Consider the following 12,097-nt stretch of genomic DNA (forward strand, 5'->3'; position numbering starts at 1 on the left):
TGTATGAAACTGTAACCCCTCTGTACATCACTTTGACAATAATAAATAAATATCTCAGCTCATCACTTCTGTGTTTCTGTTAATTCCAAGTTTTGAATATCTCCAATAAGCAAATGAATCTATGTATCCCTTACTTTCTGTATCCACAAAGGAGGTCAACTATTTCCTACATTTTAAATTCAAGTTATGAGAATGAAGGTTTGGTGGAAGCTCATGTAACATGTAGAATACCTACTTTACTTGTTACTAAAGATTGGGATTGTGCCATGGGGTTTATTGTATTCATTGGAAGAAAACAAAACTATTTTGGATAAATGAAAATATATGCAAACATTGTATGTATCTATATGTGGGGATTTGCAGATTATTTATACAATGGTCTAGGTCATCCACAATATTCACATAACAATGAAATATTGAGAAGCATTCTACATTACATAAGAAAGTCACTTATTTCTGCACAGAAAAAAAAATTCATGTGAAGGTTTCACACAAATGCCCATTATTTTGAAATATCAAATGTTATCATTTGGTTAGATGTACATGATCTTTAGTTTATGATGCTAGCTTTTCTTCTGTAATTCAACAATTATGTATATGTATTTTTCAGATGTGGAACAAATGGCAATTGACTGGATCACCAGAAATCTCTATTTTGTGGATCATGCCGGTGACAGGATCTTTGTTTGTAACTACAATGGGTCTGTGTGTGTCACATTGATTGACCTGGAACTTCATAACCCCAAGGCAATAGCAGTAGATCCAATAGCAGGGTAAGAAATTATTTATTATGTTTAATCTGCAAACATTTCCATGGGAAAAGTATGTAAACATAGGGCAAGACATTTTTGTAAAATAAGACAGGAAACTAAAAAACAAAAACAAAAACCCAACACATTTATTGGTTTTAGTACCTGTAGGCAGGATGGAAGAAAGGCTATAAATTGCCTTTCAGAAGCTGGTTATACCAGTTCCTTAACAGATCAATATTACCAGCCTGACCTAAGACATAAACTGTCTTCTCTCCCAAGAATTGCATTGTGATCACTGAAGAGCCTCAGAGTACTTAGAGGTTAAAGACAATTTCTAATTCTAAGCAAGGGGGCTTGTAGTTAGCAACCTTCACAAACACTGCTTGAGAGATACACAGTTTTCATGATGATGTCCAGGAATTCTAAAGCACTATTGATACATTGAAATGGTAAGAATTCTCTTGTTCATTCAGACCCTAACTTTATTTTCAATTATAACTGATATGTAAACCTAGTAATATAGGGTTAATACATTCTTCAGATAATATCTCTTTATTTTAAATTCTCAAGACACTTCATTGTTTAAAATGGTGTTTTTTTTTAATTTTATAAGACCTTCTTTTAGATAATCATTCAAACCCCCATCAAATTTGTCCAGACCTTTACAAAAATCAGTGCAAAAAAGGAATGAGTTTAAATTATTAGAGGTATTATTAGAGGGTGAGGGATAAAACCAACATAGAATCTTATAAATGTATTATTTCACTAGTCAATCCTGAGCAAGTCTATTTGAATGAATGGCATAATGTACCTCTTTAAGTGGAGGAGCTGGTGCTGGTGAAGAGGTAACTTGCAAAAAGATTTGAAATCTGAAATTTCATTGTTGCTATTACTTTCATAGTCCTTAGGCAGTTCAGGCTGAAATATGTGCTAGAATATATCCGAAGTACCATAAGCCGCCATTCAATAAATGAGAAAATATTTACAGAAGATACAGCTGACATCCATATGTGGACTTTTGTCACTCTTTACTTAAAGGCTGATTGAATATTAAGATGCATCATCACAATGGTTCTGCCTTTGACAAGAACAGCTTGCATGTAAGAACTTTGCCTAGGAAGGCTGTGTAATATAATTCTTGAATGTAGTTCTATTTGAATTCTTAGCAGATGGTTGCTTGACTGCAGTGATGCTTCATAAGCCGTTAGTAAAAAGAAGTTGTATTTTAACTGATTTGTTTGGGTGGTTGGATAAGAGTAGTAAGAAGGGACTGGAAATTTACAAATGTATTAACAGCATTCCTTTGGCATTCTGTTGAAAACATATATTTGCTTTTATTGTTTTCCCTGGTTGTATTAACTGAATTTCAAATTAGCCTTGAGACAGTCCACCATGTTCTAGCTATCGCCTTTCTCCTTTATTTCTGTTATTCTTTTCCTTCCCCATTTGCCAAAGTAATACACAGAGACCCTTTTCAAATAAAACTGCCAATCTAAATTATAATACATGTGAACATCATCTCTTTTTTGGAAAAGCAATATATTTTAGGTTCTCAGGTTTCCAATTTCTCCATGTCATTATAAGAAAGAACCATATTTTGTCATTTTTGTCAATGGAATTAGAAGAAACTCACATGTTGTTTGAACTTATTCACTGCTGAATTCCTCTAGGCCTGGTAACTGTTAAATGTTATTTTGTCGTGTATCATTTATCACAATAGGTGCTTTGAATTTTTTTTATCTGTTCTCTCTAGCAAAGTTTTCAATCATGAATTGCAGATGTTCGAGAAGGAAAAGCTCCATTCCCTCCTTAATATAGTCATGCTTGTGATAGAAGACTTTTGCCTATATTCTATTTTTCTTTAAATAAGAATTTGGAGATGATCAGTACAATGCAATGCATGCAGGAAAGCAACAGTGAATTTTCCCCTTAACCTTCTGGATTGAGTTACATTGGGCTTTCTATAATATTTATGCAATTTGTTGAGAATAACTCAAGTTATGAGTTCAAACTTGAGGACATATATACACATACAAAAAATGATGTTTAACTTAAAAATAAAGATGAAATATGTCTGGGGTTTAGAGGAGAAAGACAAGGCAACTGTGGATGTAAGGATGTGCAGAAAAGAAACAATCTTGCTTTTTTCTTATTAAGTTTGTGTTCAAAGTGAATAAAATAATAGTAAAAAGTTAAGAAGGAAAACAATCACAATTATAACTTTTGCAGGGTTCCTTCAGATTTGATAGAAAACTCATAGACACAAGGAAAATTATTTTTATGCTAAATTTAAAGAAGAAAGGGAAAATCGTGGGAAAATATTACTGGAAAACAGGAGAAATCTTACAATAATAAAGTGAAAGGACATTTTAAGTACTTTCAAGTAGTATTTTTTAACACAACAATTATACCACTTTCAACACACTCACCCATCCTCCTAGACCACTCCTTCCCTCACTTTTCTTAATTTCGTGGGATATACTCTGAGTTCTTTACTGGCTTCTCCTCTTCATTAGTTTACCCTTCTGACCATGACACAACCTCACTTCATTAAAGCACCAGTCTCCTGGTGTTTATTTTGTTGAAATTTGACTTTGCCTTTCTAAGTTCTCTATTCAGGTTCTCCTTTGAATTTACTGTATTTCAGTTAATGAAATTTTATTAACAAACACATTTACTTGTATGTTTTAAACTAATTCTAACTTCTACATCTGAAAAAAATATATGTATATAATATTCTCTCTCAGGGCCTCACATGGTTGACTTAATAAAGAAAATTTATTAAATGATAGTTAGATGTCACAAGTAGGTGGTAATGCCTTATAAGCCTGTTGACAGACTCAAGGGCCTTGTCCAACCTTGCCAAGGGGAGTGCTAGCCTTCCCTTCTTTTCACACAACCCTGAGAAGAATTTTAGCAATGTCTGTTTGTTCAGATTACTTTCTGTGCCCTTATATCTTCAAAGATAAGGACATCCTTTCCTTCTAGTCCATAGTGGGCACTGCTGGAATGAGGGTTTTAGGAATGACTTCACAGTAAATTTAGAGAATTATTTTTCAACCTATATCAAGAGAAAAGTTTTGAAGAAGGTCAAACAATGATCTCTCTGTTGCTCTGTTCCATCCAATGCTAAATTTTAATACTTTTTTGGTGGCATGAAATGAATCCCACCAAAGAAGGTAAAAATGAAAATAATATTGAACAGTCTTATTTTACAAGTCAATATGTAGATTAACTTTAATGTCTTTCAAAAATAAGGGTGAAGGGGCTGGGGATATAGCCTAGTGGCAAGAGTGCCTGCCTCGGTATACCCGAGGCCCTAGGTTCGATTCCCCAGCACCACATATACAGAAAACGGCCAGAAGCGGCGCTGTGGCTCAAGTGGCAGAGTGCTAGCCTTGAGCGTGAAGAAGCCAGGGACAGTGCTTAGGCCCTGAGTCCAAGGCCCAGGACTGGCCAAAAAAAAAAAAAAATAAGGGTGAAGAACAAAATTTTCTCATCATTATCTTTTCAGTCGAGCTGCGTTTTTACATTATATTTTATTTGATTCTAAAACATGTAATTCTAGATTTAATGAGGGTTATGATATAGTCAGTTATGGAGCTAATATATACTTTCCTTCTAAGATCTGGCTCATTCTATTAAATTAAAATCCTCATTGTAGATTTGAGACAAAGGTGCCTTAAAACACGAATATGAAATCCTGAAAGGGAGAGCAACCATAAAAATCAGTCATAATTCATTTGTCAAACACATTCATAAATCCATGCTTAAAGAAGTGACTGTGAGGTATAAAACACAGTGAAAGCAAGACTTTATGGTTAATGGTGATCTAGCAAGGTCAAGTATTTGTTGGGCCCACACCCATAGCAGGTAAAACAAACATTTTATTATTTTACTGTGTGGGCTCCTCATTTAATTAGTCATTAGTTGAGTACTATGTCTTTAAATAGGATATCACTTAAGTTTCATTATTGAGTATTTTAATAAATAAATTTCTTATGATTGCTTGAATTTTAGATGACAGCCTGTGCATCTCCACTTGTTTGTACTCTTGTGGTGAGAAGGCTTCTCTAGATACATGCTTTCTGGAACATATTTTTTTTTTCATTTATTTTTACTTTGTTTTAATTTTATCATTTCATTGTGTTCCTCCATTTTACCTGCTAGGTGACATCCTTATAATGTTCTGTTTGCCTATCCTATTTATCTAGAGACCTAAACTTTGTGATAAGCCATTAATTCATTTTGTAAGCTAGCTCCTTAAGAACATTGCTTCTGGGGCAGATGATTTTCTTGAAAGTTGTCTACTACAGACTTTAATTCCAACAACAATGAAGAACATTATTAGAAAAACAGAACAAATTCAATTGTTTTCAGGAATATTTTGAAGTTCTAATTGGAAAATATTTCAGAAAATACATATTGTGAGATGTGTTGTAATATACTGGAATTGCAAACTTAATTGTATAAAAAATAGAGGAGCTACTGCAGAAATTAAATATTTTCTGAATACAATATCATTTATTTATGTTTTTTCTGCTTCATGGTCAAAGTGAAGTACAGATGGGTTACAGTTTCATATGTAAGGCAAGTACATTTCTTATGCAACTTGATACCTCTTCCCTCATTTTTCCTCACATCCCCACTCCCTACTTCCCTCCCCCACTCCATGACTTGTACAGTTGATTTACACCAATTGGTTTTGTTAGTATTGCTATTGTAATGGTTTGCGTTTTTATACTTTGTCTCTCGATTTTGGTATTCCCTTCCCCTTCCCTAGTTCCAATACATGTATATACAGTATCCAGGGTAATAAGATCAGTTACAATAATAGTAGGGGTAAAACAACAGGATGGGAATATGAGAGGGAAACATAAGGTATGGTTTCACATGGCATGTTGAAAATAACTACAGCAATGATATACCACTTATTTTCATAACTTGGAGTTCATTTCTCTCAGCATCATATTATGTGTTCAAATGGGCATAGCTATGGTGCTACAATATCATTTATTTTGTGGGGGCTTAACTTTTTTAAAAATAAGTGGACAGAGGAGAAAGATGGCGCTGAAAGAATAGGGAGGCACCCTGACTCGCACCAACTGAATAGCGAGCTGGGAACTCCAACACCCAACACTCCACCAAGAACCCAGCAAAACCAGCATCCAGAAGCAGTGGAGAAATGCAGGAAAACAAAAAGGAGCAAAAAAGAAGAACCGAAAACCTACACGGAGCCGGAGATTCATGGGGGCGCCCTCCCCCCACCAGCCGACCCTGGCCCAAACAGGGTCAGGCTGGGAAAGGGGAACCCGGCGATCGGCAGACAGGTTGCCAGGAGCGCAGAATCCATATAGCGGGAGACCCCACGGACACAAGGCAGGGTGCAGAGCAAGACACACACCGGCAGAGACGAGAAGTTCGGGTCCACACCGGATTCGGACAAGGGAATCCAGCGCGGCAGAAAGAGGGAACGGGGGAAGCCACCACGACACTTCGCCAACCCCTGAAGGGCCAACGGCTGCGCGGGACACACACACAAAGCAGCAAAAGTGAGTCCCCCATAATCCCTTCCCCCAACGGGAGACCCAAGCCCGACAAAGAAGCTAGATCTCCCTCCCTCCCCCTCCCCACTCCCGTGGGAACAAAGATTCCCCAAATCAGGCAGGAAGCTCCCATCAGGTGCTGGGAAGCCAGTCTAGCAGGGGAAGGGCGGAACAGCCCCAAGCCCCCAAAGGTTCCTGAACTGGCAGAACCGGCCTCGTCCCCTTCCCAACAGGGGCCGGGGACGGCCGGCAGGGCAAGCCCCACCCGAGGCGCCTAGACCTTGCGGACTCTTACAACTAAAATCACAGGCGCTGGTGGGCAATACCAGCCCAGCAGGGTCACCTGAGCCTGATCTCGTTCCCCCTCCTCGCAGTGGAGGCGAGGTCTGAGGGTGCCAAGCCACACCCGGACAGTCGATCCCACCGGGCCCCACACATACCGCCTCCCCCAACGGACTCGCGGGAGGGCGCAAGCACAACCCAACAACCCAGGGCTCACTCTGGGAGGCAGATCCCGCTAAAGTGCCTGTTGTAGGGGACTCACAGTGCACAGGAGGGCGGGGCCCCAGCGAAAGCACCTGCTCTGGTAGGCGTGCCCTGCACTGGTGGGCGGGGCCACAGCGACAGCACCTGCTGCCGTAGACACGCCTACACAGAAGGGAGGGAAGACCTACACAGAGCTCCAGATGCGCAAATCACAAAGAAACATAACTCAGTTCATCAAAGGACAAGCCAACTCGCCAGCTCCAAAAAGCAGCACGACTGAAGAGGAGATGGAGAATAAAAAAGCAAATGAGGCCATGTTAACAGGAATGATCGAAAGCATCAGAAATGAAATCAGAAAACAATTCCAGGAGTTTAGAGCAGAAATCTGGAAGGACACCCAGGAAGCCAAGAAAGAAATGGAAGCAAAACTGGATACAATGCAGGCCTCGTTTAAAGAAATGGAAGCAAAAATGGATACAATGCAAGCCGCCTTTAAAGAAAATCTCCACACCCTGAGAATTGAAATGCATGAAAAAATAGATTTAAAATACAACTATTTAAAGGAAGAAATTTCCATGATCAGAGCTGATATGACAACCATGAATAGCTCTCTGACATCCACAAACTCCGCAATTGAAACCATAACACAAAGAGTTGACCATATGGAATCCAGAATCTCTCGCCTAGACGATGAAGCAGCTGACAACAACCAGAAAATGATCACACTCCAAGAAAAGGTGAAGCTTCAGGGAAGATTAATCCAGGAACTAATGGACAAAGACAAGAGATATAATCTGTGCATAATTGGAATAGAAGAAGGAGCCGAATATCAGAGAAGAGGGCTTAATCTTGTTCTCAATAAAGTTATTGCAGAAAACTTCCCCAATCTCACAGGGGACCCCATCCAGGTAACCGAAGCCTATAGGACACCTGGCAGGCCAGACCCCAGGAAAACCACCCCAAGGCACATAATATTCAGGACTACAGACCTCAAGATTAAAGAGCAAATTCTGAATTCAGCCAAAGCGAAGAAGGAAACTTTTTTCAATGGGAAGAGGATTCGAATAACATCCGACTTATCCACACAAACTTACCAAGCTCGAAGTGGGTGGAAGAACACCATCCAAGTACTTCAGAATAACAATTTACAACCTCGGATCAAATATCCAGCAAAACTGGAGTTCACATTCGAAGGGAGAACCAGATCTTTCCACACCAAAGAGGAGCTAAAGGAGTATGTGAATAAAAAACCAGCCCTACAGCGAATATTAAGAGGGGAAGCCCACCCAACAGAGATCGTAAAAGACACACAGACAGAATCAGAAAGAAACTTCAACAGCCAAAGTCCAGCAGAAAGACCAGCTCACTAAAGACAAGAAGAAAAAAAAAAAAAAAAAAAAAAAAAAAACAGGAAAAAACAGCCCAACAAGAAAATGGAAGGAGAAAAAACACCCTTATCCTTGATCTCTTTAAATATAAACGGCTTAAACTCCCCGATCAAGAGGAGCAGACTGGCAGAATGGATCCGCAAACAAAAAGTTGACATCTGCTGTCTACAAGAGACCCACCTTACAGCAAGGGACAAAAACAGGCTTCGAATGAAAGGATGGAGCAAGATCTACCAAGCAAATGCACCCACCAAAATGGCAGGTGTAGCCATTCTGATCTCAGACAAGCTGGACTTCTCTTTAAAGTCCACTCAAAAAGACAAAGAAGGACACTACATATTAATACAAGGAAAAATCCAGAACCAAGACATCACGGTGATAAATGTATACTCACCGAACAAAAGAGGCCCGACATATGTCAAGCAAATTCTCACAGAATTACAGAGCAAGATAGATGCAAACACAATCATAGTGGGTGACTTTAATACTCCTCTCTCTCCAAGAGACAGATCCAACACCCAGAGGATTAGTAAGGGAGCTGAGGACCTAAATAACACCATTTCCCAAATGGATCTAACAGACCTATATAGAACCTTCCACCCTACAGAGACCCAATACACCTTCTTTTCAGCAGCCCATGGATCATATTCCAAAATAGACCACGTCATAGCCCACACAAAGAACCTCAGCAAATACAAAAGTATTGACATCATCCCATGTATTATATCTGATCACAGTGGATTAAAGGTAACCCTCAACAACAAAGGATACCACAGAGCCTATACACACTCTTGGAGGCTAAACCCCACGCTGCTATCCAACACTTGGGCCACAGATCAAATTAAAGATGAAATCAACGAATTCATAATCCACAATGACAAAGAAAACACATCACAAAGAAACCTATGGGACACAGCTAAGGCAGTACTGAGGGGCAAGATCATTGCACTCAGTACCCACATTAAAAGAATGGAAGCAGAGCAGGTGAATACCCTCACGATGAAACTAAAACAACTGGAGAAACAAGAAATGACAGAATCTAAAACGACTAAGAGGGGAGAGATTACAAAGATTAAAGAAGAGATAAATCTGATTGAAAATAGAAAGACCATTCAACAAATAAATAAGACTAAAAGCTGGTTCTTTGAGAAAATAAACAAAATTGACAGACCCCTTGCAAGACTCACAAAAAAAAAGAAGAGAAGAGACTCATATTCGTAAAATCAGGGACTCCACAGGAAAAATTACAACAAGTACACACAATATTCAAACAATCATAAGGAGCTATTTCCAAAACCTCTACTCAGCAAAAAACAATAATTTTACAGAAATGGATCAATTCTTAGAGAAGCACAAACTGCCCAAACTGAACCAAGAAGAAATAAATCAACTAAATAAACCAATAACTTACGGTGAGATACAAGAGGTAATCAAGAACCTCCCTACTAAGAAAAGCCCAGGCCCAGATGGATTCACAAACGAATTCTACAAAACCTTTAGTGAGGAGCTAATTCCAATACTCCTCAAACTCTTCCGCGAAATAGAAACGGAGGGAGAAATCCCAAACTCATTCTACGAAGCTAATATCATACTCATCCCCAAACCAGGCAAAGATCCAACAAAAAAAGAGAACTACAGACCAATATCACTAATGAACACAGATGCAAAGCTCCTCAATAAAATATTAGCTAACAGGATCCAGAAAGTGATCAAGAATATCATACATCATGACCAAGTAGGCTTCATCCCTCAGTCACAAGGATGGTTCAACATCCGTAAATCAATCAATGTAATTCAACACATAAACAGAACTAAAATCAAGAATCACATTGTTATCTCAGTTGATGCCCAAAAAGCCTTCGACAAAATACAACATCCATACCTATTAAAAGCTTTGGAGAGAACAGGAATAGATGGAACATTCCTCAAAACAATAAAAGCCATATACAACAGACCAACTGCTAATAACATATTAAATGGAGAGAAACTTAAATCATTCCCCCTAAACACAGGAACAAGACAAGGATGCCCACTCTCCCCACTTCTGTTCAACATAGTGCTGGAATCCCTAGCCATAGCAATAAGGCAAGAGGAGGACATCAAAGGGATCCACATCGGCAAGGAAGAAATCAAGTTATCCCTATTCACAGACGACATGATCTTATATCTCAAGGACCCAAAAAACTCAGTACCCAAACTCCTACATCTAATAAACTAATTTGGCAAAGTAGCAGGATACAAAATCAATCCACAAAAGTCAGCAGCTTTTCTGTACACCAGCAATAGACAAACAGAAAAGGAAATTATGGAAACAATTCCATTTACAGTAGCCAAAAAAAGAATAAAGTACCTAGGGATCAACTTAACCAAGAACGTGATGGACCTATTCAATGAAAACTACAAAAATCTAATAAGGGAAATCAAAGAAGACACAAGGAGATGGAAAGACCTCCCATGCTCATGGGTAGGCAGAATCAATATAGTGAAAATGGCCATATTGCCCAAATTGTTATACAAATTCAATGCAATACCTATCAAAATCCCAGCCACATTCTTCACTGAAATAGAGAAACCAATCCATAAATCCATATGGAACAGCAAAAAACCTAGAATAGCCAAAGCAATTCTAGGCAAAAAACATAGTGCAGGAGGTATCACCATACCAGACTTCAAGCTCTACTACAAGGCCATCATAACAAAAACAGCATGGTATTGGTATAAAAACAGATCGGAAGACCAGTGGATTAGAATTGAAGACCCAGAAATAAAACCGCACTCTTACAGCCAACTGATATTCGACAAAGGAGCTAAAGACGTACAATGGAATAAAAATAGCCTCTTCAACTACTGGTGCTGGGAGAACTGGGCAGCCATATGCAGAAAACTCAAAGTAGACCCAAGCCTATCACCATGCACCAAGATCAACTCAAAATGGATCAAGGACCTCAATATCAGACCAGAATCCTTGAAACTACTGAAGGACAGAGTAGGAAAGATGCAAGAACTTATAGGCACAGGGAGGAACTTCCTGAATAGAGTCCCGGGGCACAACAAATAGGGGAAGGACTCGACAAATGGGACTACCACAAATTAAAAAGTTTCTGCACAGCTAAGGACACAGCCACCAAACTAGAAAGACAGACAACGATATGGGAAAGGATATTTACCAGCACAGCAACAGACAAAGGCCTGATATCTGTCATCTACAGAGAACTCAAAAAACTAAGCCCCTCCAAGCCCAATAAACCTATTAGGAAATGGGCAAAGGAGCTAAAGAGAGACTTCACAAGAGAAGATATAAAAATGGCAAATAAACACATGAGGAAATGCTCAACATCCCTGGTAGTAAAGGAAATGCAAATAAAAACAACCCTGAGATACCACCTTACCCCAGTTAGAATGGCCTATACTCTGAACTCAGGCAACAACAAATGCTGGAGGGGGTGCAGGGAAAGAGGAACTCTTCTCCATTGTTGGTGGGAGTGCAAATTAGTACAATCACTTTGGAGAACAGTATGGAGATTTCTCAAAAAGCTCAATATAGACCTACCCTATGACCCAGCCATACCACTCCTAGGCATCTATCCTAAACAGCAAAACCCAAGATATCAAAAGGACATTTGTACTTCCATGTTTATCGCGGCACAATTCACAATAGCCAAAATTTGGAAACAACCCAGATGCCCCTCCACAGATGAATGGATCCAAAAAATATGGTACTTATACACAATGGAATACTACATAGCGATTAGGAATGGTGAAATATTGTTATTCGCAGGGAAATGGTCAGAACTCGAACAAATAATGTTGAGTGAGACAAGCCTAGAACACAGAAAACAAAGGGGCATGATCTCCCTGATATATGACTGTTAACAAAGGGAGATGGAGAGACAGTAGAGACCAAGTCTGTGAACACTGTATATGT

General features: G+C 39.0%; 1 protein-coding gene and 1 pseudogene across 1 annotated transcript in view; one reads left to right on the plus strand and one right to left on the minus strand.

Annotated features, from left to right (window-relative positions):
* The window catches only part of Lrp1b (LDL receptor related protein 1B), a 1,711,024-nt gene that overhangs the window by 871,654 nt on the left and 827,273 nt on the right, over positions 1-12,097 (plus strand). The window contains exon 7 of the mRNA XM_048345540.1: positions 611-773. Within this exon, the coding sequence (XP_048201497.1) occupies positions 611-773 (163 nt within the window). The remainder of the gene's footprint in view (positions 1-610; positions 774-12,097) is intronic.
* On the minus strand, positions 3,536-3,654 carry LOC125350963 (annotated as a pseudogene).

This window comes from Perognathus longimembris, chromosome 4 (assembly GCF_023159225.1).
Source record: "Perognathus longimembris pacificus isolate PPM17 chromosome 4, ASM2315922v1, whole genome shotgun sequence".
Classification (NCBI taxonomy): Eukaryota; Metazoa; Chordata; class Mammalia; order Rodentia; family Heteromyidae; genus Perognathus; species Perognathus longimembris.